This window comes from Tursiops truncatus, chromosome 6, assembly GCF_011762595.2.
Source record: "Tursiops truncatus isolate mTurTru1 chromosome 6, mTurTru1.mat.Y, whole genome shotgun sequence".
Classification (NCBI taxonomy): domain Eukaryota; kingdom Metazoa; phylum Chordata; class Mammalia; order Artiodactyla; family Delphinidae; genus Tursiops; species Tursiops truncatus.
In genome coordinates this window covers 34,644,000-34,664,720 of record NC_047039.1, presented here as the reverse complement: position 1 = coordinate 34,664,720, position 20,721 = coordinate 34,644,000, and the positions used below count along the sequence as shown (strand labels likewise).

Here is a 20,721-nt window from a genome sequence, read left to right as displayed (position 1 = left end):
CCGCCCTAGCTTAAACCCTGCCCCAGATTAAACCCCGCCCCTCAGCCTCCGCCCTTCAGCCTCCACCCCTGCTTACATCCCCAGAAGCTGGCTCTGCCCTTTCAAGCTCCGCCTCCGAGGCGCCCCTGTGTCCAACCCTGGCCCTGGTCTCGCCTGGCGGGCCCTGGCCTCCGCCCCGACCCCGCATGGATAGTTCTCCTCAGGTCTCGTCTCCTTCCAGGACCCCTACCGAAGGAGATACCAGCTGGGGGCCAGCAACACGCGCAGCCAGAGGAAGAACCTCAGGCGGTTAGCCCTGCTCCCCCAAGACCGTCCCTCCTACCAGACCCGCGGCCACTTGGTGAGCTTGGGCAGATGGGCAAAGGTGGTAGAGGATGGGAAAGCCCCAGAGAGAAGCGGGCACCGAGTTTGGTCAGGCAGGCTTGCTCTCACAGCTGGCACATGACCCTCCCCCTCAGACCACAGAGACGCCCTGGAGCAGGTGGCTATGCTGGCATCTTTGGGAATATTCTCTTTCTTGGGACTGGTGGCTGGGGCCCTGGCACTGGGGCTCTGGTAAGTGACTGCCATTGGCCTCTCATCCTCTGATCCCACACAAGGGCTCTGATACCCATAGACCACACCCGTTCCCACCCCTCATGACTTTGCACTGAACGTGTCTGATTCTGGAACCATTCCTCCTCCTTCTCCCACCCCCAACTTCATGATTCTCACCCTTTCCTCTCTTGACCCTTTACTAACAAACCTTTTTGGAAGAGACTGAGATGCCCCACATTGTCAGGGAGACAGCTTCCTTTTTGTGCTCCAGGCTGAGGTTGAGACCATGTGAGAAGGATGGACCCCGAAAGTCTGGGTTCTTGGCCCCGATGATTCCGGTGGACAAGCTTCCAGGTGAGTATGACCTCTGGGAGGTTTGGACTTGGAGATGTGTGCCCTCATTTTGAGTGTCTGGATTAAGAGCCAGGTGCCTTAGTCATAAGGGTTTTGGGAATCAGAGTTGGGTCTCCTCATTCTTGTAACTTCTGGACTCAGGGATGGGCCTTTCGTTCTTGAGTCCCGGGCTCAGAGTTGGGTCTCTTCTGTCTCTTGCAGGATACTGGGGCTCCTAGATGGATTCCCTCCTCATTTTCAGGGTATTAGGCTCAGAGCTGGATCCCCTGCCTTATTCTTGACGTGCCTGGGTCCAGAGCTAGGTCCACTCCCTCATCTTCAGGGTATTGGGGCTTACACAGAGGTGGGCTCCCCTATTCATTTTTGGAGTGTTGGGCTCAGAGCTGGGTCTCCTCCCTCATTCTCAGGGAATCTGGGACAAGATCCAGTCCTACTATCTCCCTTGATTTTCCTCCTTCTTCTAGGAGTCCCAAACCTGTAGAGGATCTTGGAAGGCTTCAGCTGATTCCACCTATAACTCTGTCTTGCTGGTGTGGATGGACAGACAGGTGGAACCCAGGCAGGACAGTAGATCCCCACGGAGTGGGGTTCTCAGCTGGAAATTCTGTTTGGAGCTCATTTCTATGAGACTCTGTGTTCCCAACTTGCCAGCTGAAAGGTGCCTGGACCTCTGGCTTCATCTCAGAGTTGGCAGCCCACCTGAGGAATGTGTGTAGATGTGTATGTCTGTGTCCATGTGTGTCCACGTGTATGCGAGGCAGGGAACATGTGTTCTCTGCATGTATGTATATAGGTACCTGGGGAGTGTGTGTGGGTCCTTGGCTCTCGGCCTTGCCCCTGGCGGGGGTTGTGAAGGTGTGAATAAAGAGAATGAGGAGGTTCTTCTGTTTATTGACATGTCTCACAGCTCCGGACTCGGGACTCACAGGAGAATACACAGAACTTGGAGACCACAGTCAGAGACTACTGGGCGATGCTGCTTTATTATTTTGGCTACTGGGGGCCCCGGCCCATTTTCCCTATCATCTCCAAACTCAGTTGGGCAGAGTCCCCTGGAGCCTCTTCCCTTGGCAGTCAAATCACAGAGTCAGGCTGCGGTTCTGGGGGTGGATGCAGATGCTGCGTCGAGACAGGTGAAACCTGGGAAAGGAAAGGTCCAAAGCCATGGTCGTAGCTTGGAGATGAGGGTAAGGCCCAGGGGTTAGAGGCAAAGGCCAGATGAAAACCTGAGTTGGCATCAGAATTAGCAATTGGGGCGGGGTTGAGATCAGCATCAGGGGTTGGGACTGAGGTCAGAGTCAGGGGTCAAATCAGGGGCAGAGTCAAAGCACACACGAAGGCCTGGAGGTGACAGTCCCCATCAGCTTCCTGAAATTCCACTCGGATGACCTTCCTCAGTGGTTTGCTTGAGAGTGGCTGTCGGTAGAACTGAGTACAGCATGATGTAGTGCTGGGTGCCAGTGGCAATGCTAGGGGACAACAGGACCATGTGTTCGGAGGGCTTCTGACCCTAAGCTCCATCAGATAGCTGGAGGCTGGGCTTCCTGGGCCCCTTTCCCTCCATCCCATTCACCCAGACCCCTGGCCTTCTAGACCCCCAAACACTCACCTCCTCCAGGGTCTGGGCTTAGGAGCAACAGTAGCAGCAGGAGGCTGCTGGTGGGTGAGGGCCCCTTCATGATGCTCAGCCTGGATACTTCCTTCTTTCTCTGCCTCCTTCCCTACCTTTTATCTGGGTGCCTTTTACCTGGGGCACCAGGTGAGTCAGCGGCAGGTGAAGATGTATTGCTCATCCTGTGACACTCCTGGGCCCTAATTACCAGAGACCCCTGTGCCACAGACCCCCTCCTCTTTTAGGACAGTAATTTCCCATGGGCTCCTAAATCCTGGGCAGAGAAGCTGGGGAGGGGATTGTGCACATGGGGACTGATGGTACAGTAACTGAGTAAGGGCGGCCAAGGATCCACAGTGGCATCCAGTGATGGACATTAACACTCACATACTCATAGTTACACATTCACAGTCACACCTCAGTCACTCGATCAACCTCACATGGTCAGACAACCCCGGATGGAATCATACAGTCCCAATTATACTCAAAGTTCCACTCCCACACGGTTGTGTTTTCACAATCGTCCAACCACACGGTCACACTAGCACACCCAAATTCTGATGGGGGAATTGTGGGTGGGCTGGGAGCAGATGGCAGGCCAGCACCAACTTGCCTTCATTTCCCCCTGCCCGCTTCCTGCCCTAGCCTGCTTGTCTTATTAGGAAAAATTGATGGGAATGGCTCCCTAAAGCAAGCCCTTCTGACTGAGGAGGAGTCTTGCCTGGGCCGGTCACATTCAGACTGCGAAGCTGGGAGAAGGCCCTTTTTGGTGGTAATGGGTTGCCTTGGGGATACTGAGGTGTGGGTTGCTTTCCCCAGGAAGATGAGATAGGGAGGAAGGATGGGGTGGATATGGAGGGCAGGTGAGGGAAGATAAAAGTTCTTTGGTGCCAGGTTGCTGCTGTCCAACAGGTAAGAGACCCAAGCAATCTTACGTTCCTGTTTTTGCCTAGTCCTGTCCCAGACATGCCAGCCTCTTACCAGCAGGGACCTGGGGTTTCCAGCCCCTGGCTTATTGAGACATAAGATTCAAGAGCTCAGTTACCTCTCCTTTGTTCTATTCAAATGCCAGTTTCTCTCTATTGTGGGCCTGGAAGAAACCCCCCCCTCCCCAACCCCTACACCCTCTGCATCCCATCCTCTTGCTAAAGCCCCGACCTCCCTTTACCTTCCTGTCCCTTCTTTTTAAATCCCATATCCAGCCCTCACCCCCTCTTCCCCTAGCCACCCCCATCCCCACCCAATGCAAAACTATTCCTTATCTTCCTCCTCCTGTCCTTTCCAGGAAGCTGGGGACAGCCTAGGGTGGGGGCAAGCTGCTAAGTTTACTGCCCCTGGCACCCTGAAGAATTTCCCACTCCTGGTCTGGAGATTTGAACCCTCCTGTCCTGCTCTATATTTTAAACATAAACTGATCATCACCCAGTAATCCAGCCCTTATCTGGTTGTTGCAGGGGTACCTTCTACAACCTTCTGCTCTGTCACCAGCTACCCTCTATGGGGCAGGCCTACTCTTGGGATGGGGACTCACACCTCCCTGGGCATCTTTTTGCTGCAGGGCGGCTGCAACAATCAGGAGCGACCCTAAGCTCGGAGAGTAGGGACTAATCCCCCTCCCAGGCTGAACGACTCGAGCTTCTCCCGCTCCTGTCCAGGGTAAGGCTTGGGGGCTCCTTCCCTGGAGCTTGTCTTGTGGATACTCAGGAAATCTGAGTATCCTGAGGGATTCTGAGGTGTAGGCCCAGGGCTGGACAGGGTACTCTTTTGTCAGGGTTCTCAATGTAGACATTGTGAGGAAATGCCTCAAGAGCCTGGGTCCATTCTTGAAGGTGGCCACAACCCAGAGGTCACTCATCTTGAATTTCTAGTACCAGAGGCCTTAGGGTCTCTCACCCACCCTCCAGTCTGGACTTGTACCCCAGAGCTCGGGTGCACCCACTGAGGCACCATCATCTTGTCACAAATCTTCAGCTGGCTGGCTGTCACACACTTTGGAGTCTTTTCTGGACCAGTCAATCCAGAGGCCTGGGAAGGAAGAAACAAATTCTTCCAGGTATGCACCCATCTCTCCCCTTTGGCTTCTCCAAAGATAGGGCCAAGTCTCTTTTTTTTTTTTTTTTTTTTTAGGTATGCGGGCCTCTCACTGTTGTGGCCTCTCCCGTGGCGGAGCACAGGCTCCGGACGCGCAGGCTCAGCGGCCATGACTCACGGGCCCAGCCGCTCCGCGGCATGTGGGATCTTCCCGGACCAGGGCACGAACCCGTGTCCCCTGCATCGGCAGGCAGACTCTCAACCACTGCGCCACCAGGGAAGCCCGGGCCAAGTCTTTTTCCCAGCTACAACCTGCTATGGCAGGGTCAGCACCAGGCTGGAAGTTAGCTCTGACCCCACCCACAAACTGGGCAGTCCCTTTAACTTAATTCTGTGGTGCCCTCCCTGGTGCTGGGGCCAGTCCCTAACTGAAAGCAGACCCACTAGGAGTCCCTGACCCTTCATCACTTCAGGAACTAGTGGGTTTCAGCCCAACTCGGTGACAAGACCGAAAGGAAAGGTAGGGAGCAGTGGCCCTTGGGTTCTCCTAGGGAGGTTACACTTCGGGGGGCTGATGCCAAGTATCTATGTACCTTTGTTTTTTTTTTTTTGGCTGCGCTGTGCGGCATGCGGGATCTTAATTCCCCAACCAGGGATCGAACCCATGCCCCCTGAAGTGGGAGCATGGAGTCTTATCCACTGGACCATCAGGGAAGTCCCTGATGCCAAGTATCTTTAAACTTGGGATCCAACTGGAGGAGCCAGAAGCTGGGGTGTTAACTGTAGGAAAGACCTCCAACAGTTCTAAGTCATTCCCCTATGGCAGGCCGAGGGTAGCAGCTTCTAGGAATCTTTCCCTCCTCTCACAGCCTACTTCCTACAACTATGGGCTTAAAATATTTTAGATCCACTCCCAGGAGAAGATTCTTCAGGCACCTGGCAAAGTCCTGTCTAGGAGGAAGGTGGAAACAGAGAGCTGGGATTGTGAGGATTTATGGATGTGGGGACAAGGCTGGGAGGAAGATAAAGCCAGGATTATTTAGCTCCCTCCATACAGACCACTCATAGAGATGAGTGTGTGTGTGGTGGGGCGGGGGGCTTAGGTGGTGGAAGGCAATCATTGGTAGTAAGGGGAGGCCTGACCCTGATGAGAGACCCTTAGGAATAATGGGAGCCTGGACACGGACGGACACCCTATCAAGGACAGAGGCCCTGTCAATACGGAAACAGCCGGCGTGGAGAGGGGCTCCCAGCCCGAATGGCGGCAGCGGCGGCAGAATCAGGAGGGCAGGACGGTGGCTTTGGTTTAAATCTTTAATGCACCAGCTGGCTGGGCAGTGGCAGCGGGGGTGCGGCGGGGGAGGCTGCGACCGGAGCGCTGGGGAGCAGTGCCCAGTCCACTTGACAGACAGCTCATTAGGCCCCGCAGAGGCTCCAGCTTCTGCTCCCGAGGGTGCGCTGAGCTGTGGGGCGACCCGACACAGGCATGAGGCGGGGCGGGGGCTCCCGGCTTCCCCGCGATCGGTTCTCCCGGACTGAGCCTCGTCCATGCCCCGGGCGGGTCCGCGGTATCGCAGCCCCCTCACCTCCGCTCCCTTCGCCACATGCGCAGCCAGGGGAAAAAGTAGAAACAGCCCCAGTAGATCCTGCAAAGAGAAGGCAGAGCCGGGCGGGGCGGGGCGGGGCTGACCCCACCGACTCCGCCCCTTGGACGCCTCGCCCCTCTCGTGGAAGGCTCCGCCCCGTCTTTTAGAGGCGGTTCCTCCAGCCCACGCCCCCTAAGAGGCCCCACCCCTCCCGCTTCTCCCGCCCCAGAAACCTCGCGCCCTCCCCGCCCCTCCCCCACCACCCCGGAGCGGCTAGGTTCCTCCTCCGCAGAACCCCGCCTCCACTCACTCCTCCTCAGCCTCCAGCGCCACCTCGTATCTCCTCAATCCCGACATGTCCTGGGTTCCGAACGTCTCCTGGGGAGCGGCATGATTGGATCAAGGATTCCCCAATCCCGGATCCCCTTCTCTGTCATTCTCTGGACCAGTCTGACTTGTTCTCGGGTAATATGAGACAGGTGCCCCCGGGAAGACTCAGTTGCCACATCGGGACAGGGTAGGATTGAAGATTTGGGAGGCACTAGACGTTAAGGGATTGGGAGGTCGGGCACCTCGGGGGCATGGGGCATTTAGGGGGTTAGAGCCAAAGGCCTTCGAGGTCATGGGGCTGGGATATTTGGGGCCCCGGGTGAGGATTTTCGGGGATTGGGGTCACCTGGAGGGGGGCTGAGGGGTCGACGCAGCCTAAACGCCCACCCTCCCTGGCTCCACCCCGGAAACAGGCCGGTACGTTACGTCACAAGGACACCGTCACGCACTAGGGGTGGGGCTTGCCTATTACCCGGAAGGGGCGGAGCCAGGGCATTTCTTCAGAGGAGGCATAGTCCAGAAGGTGGAGCCAGAGCCTATCAATAAAGGGGTGGAGTCAGGACTTATTACTAAGAGGCAGGGCACGGACCCTCTTTTATAAGGGCGGAGTCAGATTTCGGAGCTCCACCTTGGGAAGACGGAGACCTCAGTACCAGGCAGCAAGAAAAGAGCTTTGGGACGCTTCCAGTACTCTTTTGCCATCCCCTCTCCTCTCTGTCTTCTTGGCTTCTGCTCTGACAATTGCCTTTCTTGTTTGCCCCATTCTATTTTTATGATTCTGGGCAGAGGAGGAATAGGGCTCCAGAGAGGGCCCAGTCTAGACAGGCCAGGCTATGGGAATACTTGTTGGCTGAGTGGCCTTGGCCAAGTCACTTCATAGTTAGAGGGTCACAGCCCTTCCTCTCTGAGCTGAGACCTCCTTTCTTGCGATTTTTGTTCCTGCAGTCACTAATCAACAAATATTTATCGAGTGACTACTATGTGCTGGGTGATGTGCTTGGGCATGAGGATACAGCAGAGAAGACAGGCACAGATTCTGCTCTCAGAGAGCTTGTCATCTAGGTTGGAGGGGTGAGGGCAATCAAAAGAGACAATAAGATCACTACAATAGACGAAACTGACTGGCTGGGGGCAGTAGAGGGTGCTTTGGTAAAGCCAAGAAAGAGCAATTAACCCGGTGTGGGAGGTTGGAAATAGCTGCCCTATTTGGTCTGGGGAGGGGGGAAGGGAGCCTTGTGGCTGGACGGCATGGGAGAGAATGACCAGAAATGAGTGAAGTAAAAGTTCCCTCAGGCTGAAGTGTGGAGAATAGATTCACCTATCCTCTTCCCACCATCCCACACGCTTTTCCCCTCTCATACCTATCTTCCCCTGCCTGGGCTACATACAGACAGGTGACAGACAGATCCATGGATGCCAGTGGGAAGCATTGCAGTCTGGGCATGGAGAAGCTGTGCTTCCACCGCACTCACCCTCACACTCACTCTCACAGTGACACTCCTGCCCTGCTGCAGCTGGGTCAAGTCTGGTGCACGGGAACAGGAGGCCTGGTCCCCAGGGCTTCAGTAATTCACATCCCTTCACTCAGATGCAGGGCTCTGTCTGTTGTATACTAAAGAATTTGGCTTTTGTCCCTGTTCCTGAGAGGGAGACTCTAAATCTTTGGAATATCTCAAGTAATACGCGTGTCTTTGTTATCTATGAGCCCTTTGGGTCACACCTGAGTTGATGCTAAGAGATGAGGTGACTTGGGATGAGGCCTGGTCAGCAGAAAGACCAACCATATCATTGCAGAATTGGGGCTTTGAGCCAGTCCATCAGAGGAGATCGAGTCATGTTGCCAACAATTCATTCATGCCTATGTATGAAATCTCAGTAAAAACTCTGGACACCAAAGCTCATGGAACTTCCTGGTTGGTGAACACATTGATGTACTGGGAGGGTGACATGCCCTCTGTGTCTCCATGGGGAGAGAGCATGGGAGCTCTGCGCTGAGACTCTCCTTGTGTGTCTTTTCATTTGGATGTTCCTGATATATATACTTTATAAAAAACTAGTTGTCAGGGTTTCCCTGGTGGCCCAGTGGTTGAGAGTCCGCCTGCCGATGCAGGGGACACAGGTTCGTGCCCCGGTCCGGGAAAGTACCACATGCCGCGGAGCGGCTGGGCCCGTGAGCCATGGCTGCTGAGCCTGTGTGTCCGGAGCCTGCGCGTCCGGAGTCTGCGTGTCCGGAGCCTGTGCTCCACAACGGGAGAGGCCACGACAGTGAGAGGCCCACGTACAGCAAAAAAAAAAAAAAAACAAACAAAAAAGTAGTTGTCAGTATAGCACTTCTGAGTTCTGTGAGTCATTCTAGTGAACTATTGGACCTGAGGGGGGTTTGAAGACCTCTGGACTTGTAGCTAGTTAGGCAGAAATGCAGGTGGCCTGGGGACCCCACTTGTGACTGGCATCTCAAGTGGGGGCAGGCTTGTTGGGACTGTGCCCTTAAACCTGTGAAGTCTAACACTAGCTCTGGGTTGTTAGTGTCTGAATTGAATTGCAGTACATGAGTTGGTAGCAGAATACCTTTCCACTGAGTGCACTCCCCACTGTCTCCATCTATCTAGAACATTTTTTCCCTTTCATAACTCCTCAGTAGTCTCCCTGTCCCCACTTCCCGCTCTTTGTCTTTAGCTCTGAGAACCTCAGCGCTCAACATTTTGGACAAGGGAAGGGGGTTGCATTGTCCCTGTTAGGGGAAGGTTTGCAGTGTCATCCTCTTGAAGGCATTTGAACATCAGTTTTAAGGCTAGGGGTCAGAGCTTGGTTCAGGATTAGAGGTCAGAGCACGGTGGAGGGGACCTCCCTCTTTCCCAGGTTTCTCCTTACTCCCACCTCTTCTCTGTGGTCCTAAGACTACTGGAGTGGGAAAGATGGGACCCAGCTGGTCCCCCAGATTCCCTGAGGACAATCACAGGTAGCAGGGTAAGGCTGGAGAAGATCTCCTCCCAGGTCTCCCTAGGCCTATCACAGTGACTACACATCCATCATCTGAGACCTACTCCTCTCTTCGACAAGCAGGGCTAAAGGGAAAGTTCTTTGGAAGCAGGTCCAGCTCCCATATCGCACATCTCAGGACTCTAGGGCTTCACCCTCCTGGCCCAGCCAGTACTGTCCCTCTCCCCCATTATTTTCCTGTGCCCAAAACTGAGTCAGAGAATTATCGATAGCATGAGGGGAACCTGGCTTAAAACACCCCCTTCTGCCATGCCTTCCCTATCCTGGGAATTGAGAGGGGATTTCTGAGGAGAGGGGCTGGTTAACTCACAGGGACACAAGGAAACTAGAGATGAGGGAGGGGAGCAAGTGTTTCCCCCACCTGACCCAAGAGACAGAGACCAGAGGAGGAGACCCCTCAGGAGACACCAATTGTGGAGCGCTATTCTGTTTCCCATTCCCAGCCCTAGAGCATATGATATGACAAACTTAACTGTGAGCCCTTTTTTGTCTGCCTTTTCTTTCCATCATCCATCCATTTATCAACTGATCGATCCGTCCATCCATGTGTCCATATGTCTCCCCATCTTTGTCTCTTCATCAGTCCATTTTCCCATCTTTCCTTTCATCTATCTTTTCACACCTTCTTCTTCATTTATTCATCTGTATGTTTAACCATTAGCTGTCTATTTAATGCATCCATTCATCTATTTATCAGTTATGGTAATAATGAACATTTGTTGATACTTAAGTGCCATGCACCATGCTAAATGCTCTAAAATCATTTTCTCATGACAAATCTATGAAGTAGAATGCTGTGAGTGATGCTTTTGTTCATGCAGACACTTTTTTATACTCCTTTTCCTGGTTCCTTTAGGGAATTTCTCTCTCACTTCACGTAGTCTTGGTGGCTGTGTTCACCATAGTGATCTGATCAGAGTACTCCATTCCCTGGCCACTGTAATATATTGAAGAACTGAGTATGTGTCACAAGCACAGTTCAAAGCTTTTCATGAGCTTTGATGTTAGGAGAAAGAGGTCCTCTGTTTTGGATCACTCACTATACAAATGTGGACTTGAGGCTTCCAGTGGCCATATTTTCTGCTGCTAGAAGATCACCTGTCTATAACAGGAATGAGGCCTCCACATAAAAAGAATTAGAGAGAAGTCAAGTTAAAAGATGGAGATAACATCATTTGCATCCCTGGGTCCAACCAGTGCTGAAGTAGACCAAATCTTGATCTAGTTATGTGATATGACAAATTTAACTTTTTGCTTAAGCTACTTTAAGTTAGGTTTTTGTCATTTGCAATAGAAAGAGCCCTAGATAATGATCATTGTATTATTATCCCCATTTTACAGATGAGGAAACTAAGATCCAGAAAGATTAATTTACCCAATGTTTCATCGCTTATAAATGGCAGAACATTGGTACATATTTGGAGCAAAACTCTGATATACTACCCATATATGTCTGTCCATCTGTTGGTTCAATCCATCCATCTATCCATCCATCCCAGTTATTTATTTATCTGACCATCCTTCAATGCTAAGACACCAAAGGCAAGCAGACTTGCCAACTCCAATTTGAGGCTGGGTTTGGATCAGAGGTTAGCAAAATTTTTGTTAAAGGTTCAGCTAATAAATAAGGTTTTGTAGGCCATACTGTCTCTGTAGTCACTTCTTAGCTTTGCTGTTATAGCCCCAAAGCAGCCATAGACAATATGTAAATGAACAGGCATGGCTATATTCCAATAAAGTTTTATTTACAAAAACAGGCAGCAGGCTGGCTGGGCCATAGTTTGCCAATCACTGATCTGGATCAGTGGGGAAGACACATACGTTCTGTCATTGTTGGGAACATGAGTAGGGAATGGAAACTTATATTCCTTGCCTTTGCCATTACTAATGTAGTGGAAACAACAGGGTTTTTATACTCAAACTCTTGTATTTGAATCCGGTTTTAGAACCCTGGACAGTCGAGGGAACGGGATCTGTAAAATGGGAATAATATGTATCTTGTGAGGTAGTCCATGTGCCTGACTCACAGTGGGTGCATTCAGTGGTAGTTAAGTCCATCCCCTCTTCTCATTCATCACCTCCCATATATTACCAGCATCAGGGGGGCTGTCTCTTTTTAGGGTGTCCTGGGATGCAGTGAGGATAGTTCAACCTGGCTTTCTGAGTTCAGGAGCCCAACTTCTAAGAATGCGCTTTCATACGAGTTATATAGATTAAGCTCTTGCAAACTCCAAATTTCTCTTTTTAGTAGCTCTACCCCAACTCTTCTCCGTACTGTTCCACAACTGTAACCACTCCAGTGCCCAGCAAAACAAAAGGCTCTCTAGTCAACAGACCCCATTAGACTGAGAGGCAGTTTAGGTACCTTCTTTTATTAAGTCCACCATTCATGATATTACCCTGTTCCCCAGGTGGCTTTTTAACATATTTCTTCCAAAAAAATACTCTTCTCTAGGAGGAAAGATTGTGTCCATGTGTGTCTTTGTGTCTGTGTGCCCATGACGGTTTGTGTGTAATTGTGTATGTGTGTCTATATGTCCCCTTGTGTCCGTACTGTGATTATATGCTTAAATGTCTGTGGTGTGTCCTTGGTAGATGTGAGTGATTGGCACTGTGTTTGATTATATGCCTGTGTATGTGTGTGTGGGTATGGCTGTATGTGTGTGGGTAAGGGTGTCCCCACTTTTGTGTTTGTGTGTATATGTGTGTTCTGTTTAATCCATCCCATTGTGGCTCTCAACCTCACAAGGCCTGCAGGGGGCATCCAGTGCACAGGGAAAGGGGATGCGAGGCTCCTGGCCTGTGCTCCAACCTCATGGGGCCTGCAGAGGGCATCTAGTGTCTAGAAAAAAATGGGTTGTGTGGCCTGTGGAAGTGGAGCTCTGGTCTGAGGAGCCTGGGCTCTCTTATTCCAGAAAGGAGCTGGAAATGGGCAAGAAGCCTGATGACTCAGCTTCTGAAAGTCCCTGATCCTAGGAGGGGGTCTGCTTCACCCCGCAAATCCTTCTCCAAACCCTCTGTCCATATCCAGAGGGTCCCGGCCCAGCCTGCAGGGCAGAGCTTGTCCCTTTAGTCCAAGTGTGGGTAGGATATTGCACAGCACTTCCGGAGGTGACTGGACATCAGGATTGGGGGAAGTCTTGAGCAACAGTACACCCTCTTTCTCTGCCTCCTGCCCTCAGCAGCTTGAAGGACTGCCTCAGCCACTGCCAGGATTTCCTGAACATCCCCTCTCCTTCATTTTCTGCAGTTTGGGCCACTCTGGGCCCCAGGGTTTCTGGGCCTGGACTGAGCTTTCTCAGGAGACGTGCAGGAAACAAGGGCCTCTGAAACCAAGCAGAAGGTGACCTGTGTCGCTGGTGATGAGCCTGGGGGGTAGGGGGGCCAGAGGGAAGGCAAGGGAAGCTACATGTAACAGGGAGCTCTGCAGAGCCTTGAGGATGGGTGAGGCAGGAGGTAGGACATTCCAGGTGGAATGAACATCAAGCACAGAGGTTCAGGAGGGACAGGGCTTTGTGATTAATCCTGATGTGTGTGAGGCAGCAGAAGGCAAGTGGTGTGAGAAGCTATGTATGTGGGGGTAATCCCTGGGGTACTTGGGATACCTCCTGGTGATGCCATGCTCAGTGGTCAAAGTTCATGGAAGACCCCTGTAACCTTAATCAGGCAGGACCACCAGGGACCAGTATTCCCTGGGCATGAGGTTTGGGTCCCTTAGCAGGCATAGAATGTCAACCAGCTGAAGTGCCAGTTGGAGGTAAAGGGAATGAATCATAGAGGAAGTGTGGCAAACAGAATTTAAGATTCCTCCCTCATGGTGTGCATGTCCTGTATAATCTCCTCGCTTTGAGGGGATCCCCTTGGCCTCTTGGCCTGTGAATATGATGGGATATCAGTGATGTGGTTAGGTTATGCTCTATGGCAAAAATGAAGGGGCTTTGCAGATGTAATTAAGGACTCAAAATCAGTTGACTTTGAGTTAGTCAAAAGGGAGATTACCCTGGGTGGGCCTGACCTAATCAGGTGAGCCCTTTAAAAAAGTGTCTAGGGCTAAGAAATAAACAGCAGCAGCAGATGCTCTCATGTTGCCCTTGGAGAAGCAAACTGCCATGTTGTGAAGAGGGCCATGGAGCAGGGAGATGCAGGCAGCTCTAGGAACTCAGGGCTTCAGTCCTAAAACCACAACTGTCAACACCCAGTGAATTTGGAAGAGGACTCAGAGCCTGAGATGAGATGGCAGCCTGGCTGACACCTGAGATTAGCCTGGTGAGGCCCTGAGCAGAGGACCCAGTTAACCTGTACCCAGATTGTTGACCCACGGAAACTGTGAGATAATAAATTTGGGTTGTTCGAAGCTGCTGAATTTGTGGTGATTTGTTACACAGCAATAGAAAACTAATATAAGAAAGAAGTAATAAATTCTAGTTAAGCCCCAGGACTAGTTTCAGAACTACTGACTACAACTTTTATTCATATTTCCTTCCTGGCTCTGAAATGTCCCCATTTCTTTAACTGACTCCTCTTTTCTTTCATCCTCCTTTATTCCATTCTTGAATATAGGTTGTTGTGGTAATATTACTACTACTCACCAAGATTCTGGTTTGCTTCTCCTCCTGGCAGTTGCTCCCTTGAAGTTAGGCATGGAGGTATGACCCACTTTGGCCAATGAAATGCATGTGCCATTTGTGGATAGAAGCATTTAAGGAAGGGTTCCCCTTGCTGTCTTGCCAGGCTGGAGTCAGCACGGAAACATGTGTTGAGATGAAAGAACATGCCAAGAGATCAAAGCAGCCTGGAATGTTGAGCCACCACATGGAGTACAGCTGTGCTAGAGATTGCCTAGACTCACAGCAGGCTTGGTATGTGTGCAGCACAGAATTTTGTTGTGTTCAGCCACTCAGATTTAGGTGTCATTTGTTCTTGCAGCCTCACCCAACCTATCCTGACCAATCAGGTGTGCTGCTGGTGGTCACCAGGTGTTGTAGAATAGAGAGATGAGATTACAGCAAAACTAGAGGAGGAATGGATGTCATTCTGAGTTCTTGGATTTAGATTTGGCTTTTGCTATGGGCTGAACTGTGTCCCCTAGAATTCATATGTTGAAGCCCTAACCCTCAATGTGACTATATCTAGAGATAGGGTATTTAGGAAGTAATTTAGGTTAAATGAGATCATAAGGGTAGGGCTCTAGTCTTATAGGACTGTGGCCTTCAATGAAGAGGAAGGGAGAGAGAGATCTCTGCCATGTGAGGACCTAGTAAGAAGGTGGTCATCTACATGCCAGGAAGAGAGCTCTCAATAGAAACCTACCATGCCGGCACCTTGATGTTGAACATCTAACCTCCAGAACTGTGAGAAAATAAATTTCTGTTGTTTAAGCCACTCAGTCCATGGTATTTTATTATGGCAGCCCAAGCAAAGACAGGTGTGGTAATTGCTAAGGCTCTGAAGAGTCTCTTTTTGGGGAGCAGTGAATCTTTTTGGTTGTATAAACAAAAGTGATCTTATGTTAGGTGACACCCTTAAAATGTTAAGTCTAGGGTTTGGTAAGAAGGATGCATGTTGATGTTGGACAGCCGTAGGGTGGATTATCAAGGTATTTATCTTTTTTTTCACTGCCCACAGTCTTAACCCCTTTCTGTGTTTGAGGAATTTCTTATTATATTAGTCTTACTTACGAGTAGATGTTGCCTTCCATCGTAGAATCCCCAAAGGATTACATTCAGCTCCCTGAATCCCAAGAAGATATCTGTCTCGCTTACTATTGTACCGTCAGCACCCAGAACAGTGCCTGGCGTGAATAACTATTTCTGGGTTCCAGACAGTGATGTAGCGTCACTTTAAACACAAGGGTTTGCCAGGGCTGGGACTCTATGTCATGGCAGCCCTAAGACCACTGGGGACCCTGTGTTAACAGATGCTCTGACACTTAGGGCTGCCATGCCAAGAGGTGCCATTTACATAGACTACATGGAAAACGGTGTTCCTGGAGTGGTGCATCGCTGCTGTCCTGCCTGATGGGCTTGGGTGTTCCTGACAGTGATAGGATTTCCCAAGAGGAATGGTGGCCTGATAGTAATGGGGGGACCTTGACATGAATGGGGCTCCTGTCAGCAGTGGGGACGCCAATAGGTGATGGGATGTCCTGCCAGGATTCCTGAATTGATGGAGAGCTTTACAGTGTTGGGTCCCTGGTAGGAAGGGGTGTCTTCCTCTTGGGGGAGGATCCTTGAAGTGATGGTCTGACAGGTATGAGGTCGGCAAGGTGATTGTGGTTTTGATGGTAATGGGTCCAGATTTCCAGTGAGTGCGATTTTGAGATCCAGAACTCTGGGGGGTGGTGGGTGGGGGGTGGGTCCTGTTGTCTGATAGGGCAGTGTCGAAGCTGCTGGGGTTACAGCCATCCTACTTCGGCCGGGTTGGAGCCCAGGGCAGCTCAGGTCTTATGCTTCCCCTCCGGAGCCATGGAAGACTCAAAGGTCCTAGGAATAGAAGTGGGCTGGGAGGTCTGACTCCCCCATCTACTCTGATCCTCAGAGGTTCCACCCCATGCTTGGCCCCTCAGGAGATGGAAGCAGCCCTCAGAAGCAGGTCCTTCAGGATCTGATCCGACGCTTGCAGTCCTCAGAAGCTCTGCCCTGCAGGGGCCCCAGCCAGGCTGGCTCAGAGGCCCCCTGAGAGGCCCAGTCCTTCCAGAAGTCTCGCCCACAGACCCCTAGTCCTTCCCCTATCCCTGCCCTCCAGATCCCAACCCTGCCCTCCATTCCTCCTTTCCTTTCAACATTACCAGGTCCTGGCCTTTGCTCTTCCCCTGGGAATGGAGGTAAGAAGGTGGGCATAGTTGTAGGCTGAGCCCTTTCTCCACTGCTCCACTCCTGGAAACACTGAGGCCTGAGCAGACCTTGAGAACCTGTGCCCACTTCCTCCTGGAGGCTCTGGGGAAGCAGGCTCCCCTTCTGCTGGAGAGGCCGGCCCAGGAGGCCTCCAAGGGGCATATCTGTGTCTGAGCTCAAGCACTGGGGTCCTGCCTGAGACCTTCAGCTTCTTCTCTTGTTTTTTCCCCAGCTCTTCCTAGGAAGCCAAGCCTTTCTACCTCATCTGGACATCCCAGCCCCCAGCCCTCAGCCTAAGTGCTACCCGTCAGGCAGACGGGCTGCAGTCTCAGCTTTGCCACTCACCAGCTGCGTGGACTTGGGAGATCACTCTACCTCTCTGTGCCTCCATTTCCTCATACATAGAATGGGACTAGTGATCCCCACCTCGCAGGGTTGTTTGAGGATGCAATGATAATGCACATAAAGGACTCAGCTTGGAGCCTGCACATGGTCAGCACCTCAAAGGAACAGTTTTCCCTGTTCTCTGAGGGCCACTTCCTCAGACCTGCACCTGCTGTACTATTTCCCATTTTCATTTAGGAGGTGGATCAACTCAGAGAGGTGGTATGTGCGGTAGCTAAGAGTCAGATTCTGGAGCCCGTCTGCCCAGCCAGGACCCCCAGCTCTGCCACTTTACCGGCCATCCAGCCTGGGTAAGTTATTTAACCTCTGCACCTCAGTTTCCTCAGCTGCAACACAGGAATGATAATAGTGCTTAAAGCAGTGCCCAGCACCTAGTAAGCACTAGTGGTGATATAGCTAGTACTACAGAGCCAAGCCCTCCCACGTGGACAAAGCCTCAGGAGCCATCACGAAAGTTCTCTGATCAGAAAAGTGCCTGTTTCTTCTGACAGAGGGCCTCTTGGAGGAAACTCCCCACTTGGGAGTCCTGCTCCCTTGTGAAGCTCTTATTCCCAAGGTTTTCTGGCTGTTTCTGAGTTTCCCGGAGGCCGGAGAAGGGGGTATGTCGTGGAGGCTTGCCGAGAAATTGAACATGAGATGATGAAAATCTGATCAAAACCGTATGGAGCTGGCTCTGACCAAACACTTAGCCATGTAACTGAGACAGCCCCCATCCCGAGAACTGGATGTGCTCCAGGTGTGAGCGGTGGTGGGGTAATCGTGGGAAAGGGTCATGTTCAATTCCATTTTCTGTTACTCAGATGTGTACTAGGCCTTGTTCTGTGCCAGGCCCTGGGCAGAGCAATGTTGGCAGTTCCCTGGGAACTCTATCAGGGAGCCTTTTTTTTTTTTGGGCTGAGAGGCTTGTGTGATCTCAGTTCCCCAGCCAGGGATTGAATTGGGGTCCCGGCAGTGAAAGCACCAAGTCCTAACCACTGGACCATCAGGGAATTCCCCCGTGGATAGGAAGCTTTTTGTCTGCCATAGGGGTGGACAAAAAGGCTGGAAGCTCTCTAAGTAGGGATGTCAGGTCCCTTTAGGGAGATGTTGGCTAATGGGACCACAGGACTTCAGGTAGGGAAGTGTCACTCAGCTGCCTGCCTTAGACCTGTAGCAAGTGCCGTGTGCCCGAGAGAGGAAGGTGTCTACTTAGAGGCAGGCAGCAAGGCCCCCATATCCTGGTTAGGGAGCTAGGAGTCCACCCCAGCCCTCAGAGAGCGGGCAGCTTCATCATTGTCAGGTAGGCAGGCCCGTCAGAACTTGAAATAAAGACTCAACACTTGTCAGTGAATCATAGTGAAACAGGGCAGGTGTTGATTAGATGAAATCAGAGTGCTGAGAATGTTTAAGTGGATCAGGACAAGTCACAGGTTGCTGGGCTAAGCCCTCCTGTGTCTGGCAGGGAGGTAAGGGAAAAAGACCTAGTGTCTGGGAGGGTTGGTGGCTGGGGGTGGGAAAAACAGGGAAGGAGAAAGCTGGGAGGAAAGGCACTGGCTGGAAAAGAGGTGGGGAGGGCTCAGGCTTCTTCGAAATTCTTCACCCTCCAGGCCTTCAGGGTCCAGCAGGGGGCTGTTCCAGCCACTTCACCAGCACCTAGATTATTTTCTTTCTTCCTGAACCTCAGCTTCCCCTTTATTCCCAGAGGGTGGTCCCTGGGGCCCCGGGAAGTGAAGACTTTCCTTTCTTTCTATTTTTTAAATAAATTTATTTATTTATTTTTGGCTGCGTTGGGTCTTCTTTGCTGCGTGCGGGCTTTCTCTAGTTGCGGTGAGCGGGGGCTACTCTTCGTTGCGGTGCGAGGGCTTCTCATTGCGGTGGCTTTTCTTTGTTGCGGAGCAAGGGCTCTAGGTGTGCGGGCTTCAGTAGTGTGGCATGTGGACTCAGTAGTTGTGGCTCACGGGCTCTAGAGCGCAGGCTCAGTAGTTGTGGCACACAGGCTTAGTTGCTCCGCGGCATGTGGGATCTTCCCGGACCAGGGTTCAAACCCGTGTCCCCTGCATTGGCAGGCGGATTCTTAACCACTGCGCCACCAGGGAAGTCCGAGTGGGGACCTTTCTGAATGTGCATGACTTTGGGGAGACTGTGTGAATGCTGGGGAGGGTTAGCCTAAGATCCAAAGATTTAAGAATTAAGTCTTTGTTTGGAGGGGCTCTTAAAAGTGAAGCCCCCTATCCCCCACCTGACAGATGGGGAAAGTAAGGTCTTGGAGGGGGCAGTGAGGAAGGGACTTCCCCAGAGTTGCACAGTCAGGGGCAGAAACAGGATTGGGGGATTGGGGACCGGGCATTGAGCTCATGACCTGTTCCTGCATCCCTGCCCCCCCCCCCCCCCACCTGTGGCAGTGTCAGGGAGGTGGTGTCCAGGTGCCTCTCTCCTGGTAGCACCTCCTCAGTGCTCCCACCCTCACCTTCTTTACTCCATCTGTGTGTTTCTGCAAGTGTCCAGAGGGTGAGTTTGTCTCTGCCTCTGTGGCAGGCTGAACTTTGCTTGGTTTCACTGGGGACCCAGAAGGATTTGAGGGGATGTACCCCCTCCTCACACCTGTGTTTGTCCTCTGCCTGCTGCGGTGCAGGGCATAGGTCCAAAGAGTGTCCACAGCTGTGACCTCTGGAACTCCATGGTTGGCTGACTTAATGGATGGATGAGTTGGTGGGGGGTGGGTGGATGGATGGGTGGAGGTCTAATGGATCAGAGACAGCTAGATGGATGGCTGCATGCATGCATGAATGGATGGGTAATTTCCCCCAGGTAGCGGAGCCAAATTTCCTGGCTATACCAGTTGTTCTTGCAAACTTTCCCCATTCCACCCACTCCTGTGACTCCAAGACCTGATTTATCTGAGGTTCTGGACACCTTGTCCTAGGAGCAGAGGTGAGGAAGAAGCTGCTATGCTCTCAGCTCAGTGAGGAGGGGCTGGCACAACCCCTCACTGCTGCTTCCCTTCCAAGTTTGCCCAAGCCTGCCCAGGCCTGCTTTTGTTACCAGATAAGGTATATGGTGTAGTGGTGGCCCCTGTTCCCAGGTGAGGATGCTCAGTCTGGTGTACTAGCTGTCATCCCAACCCCAGGGGCACAGACTTGCTGCTCCCAGCTGGACAGGCCCTTAGGGGCCATAGTTGGGCAACCAGCCAGCTTTCCCAGAGGACTTCCCGGGCACGAGGAGTTCATTCCTCCCAGAGCAGTCTTGTGAGATGTTCCAAGAGTCGAGGGCTTTTGTCTCCCAGAGCTGAGACTCCTTCCCTGTGACTCCTCTGGTCTCAGTGTTGCCTTGGCCCTGGAGCCCATGTGGCTATGAGGTGGTGGGGGTCCCCCCATGCTGAATCTCCCCAGCTCTCTGGCTGTTCCTTTTTCCTTCCTCTCCCACTCTGACCTCTGGCTCCCAGGTCTGTCTGTCAGTATCCCTGAGAAGCATGGCTCCAGGATTGCCACGTGGACCCAGATGGGGCTGGACCTGGCCCAGAGTGACTGGGTGAGAGAAGAGGGCTGGACTGGAGGTCAGATTCTATATGGACAGATGGGCCCTCATCTCTGGCTGCTGACCCTTTTCTTACATATTTATCTGCTCTCAAGACAAATATTTATTGAGTGACTACCTTGTGCCAAGCCGTGTACTTCATGCCAGGGAGACAGTGGGAACCAAAATAGACAAGATCCCTGTTCAGGAAGGCTGACAAACTAACAATTATAACTCAGCATCTTGAGTGCTGCAAGAGGAGAGGAGCAGAGGGCTCTGGGAGCTTGGGAGGGAGGGAGGCTGCCTAACCCAGTGTGCAGTCAGGGAAGGCTTCCTGGAGGAGGAGTCATCCAGACCCAGATGGGAAGCCAGGCAGGCAGAAGAGAGAGAAGAGTGTTCCAGACAGAGGGAATGGCTTGGGTGGATGGGTTCTTTCTCCCCAGGCAACAGAGTTGGGCCTCCTGGCCCTCCTCCAGCCATGAGAGCTGGTTCCCAACAACTCCCTTCCCCGCCCCCAGTGACACCAGATCCCTGAGACACC

At 52.1% G+C, this 20,721-nt stretch overlaps 2 protein-coding genes across 7 annotated transcripts in view; one reads left to right on the top strand and one right to left on the bottom strand.

Annotated features, from left to right (window-relative positions):
• Nucleotides 1-20,721, top strand: part of IL11RA (interleukin 11 receptor subunit alpha) — a 131,290-nt gene that overhangs the window by 7,614 nt on the left and 102,955 nt on the right. For all 6 annotated transcript variants that reach the window (XM_073806031.1, XM_073806030.1, XM_073806035.1 and 3 more), the window contains 5 exons: nt 221-340; nt 459-555; nt 809-891; nt 1,799-6,585; nt 16,516-16,978. In XM_073806031.1, the coding sequence (XP_073662132.1) occupies nt 221-340; nt 459-555; nt 809-891; nt 1,799-2,028 (530 nt within the window). In that variant the 3' untranslated portion in view covers nt 2,029-6,585; nt 16,516-16,978. The remainder of the gene's footprint in view (nt 1-220; nt 341-458; nt 556-808; nt 892-1,798; nt 6,586-16,515; nt 16,979-20,721) is intronic.
• On the bottom strand, nt 5,835-6,865 carry LOC117312583 (uncharacterized). The gene is made up of 4 exons (XM_033857912.2): nt 6,797-6,865; nt 6,431-6,498; nt 6,121-6,180; nt 5,835-5,997 (listed from the first exon to the last, which is right to left on the bottom strand). The coding sequence occupies exons 2-4, from the start codon at nt 6,475-6,477 to the stop codon at nt 5,841-5,843; spliced, it is 264 nt and encodes an 87-aa protein (XP_033713803.1). The 5' UTR covers nt 6,478-6,498; nt 6,797-6,865; the 3' UTR covers nt 5,835-5,840.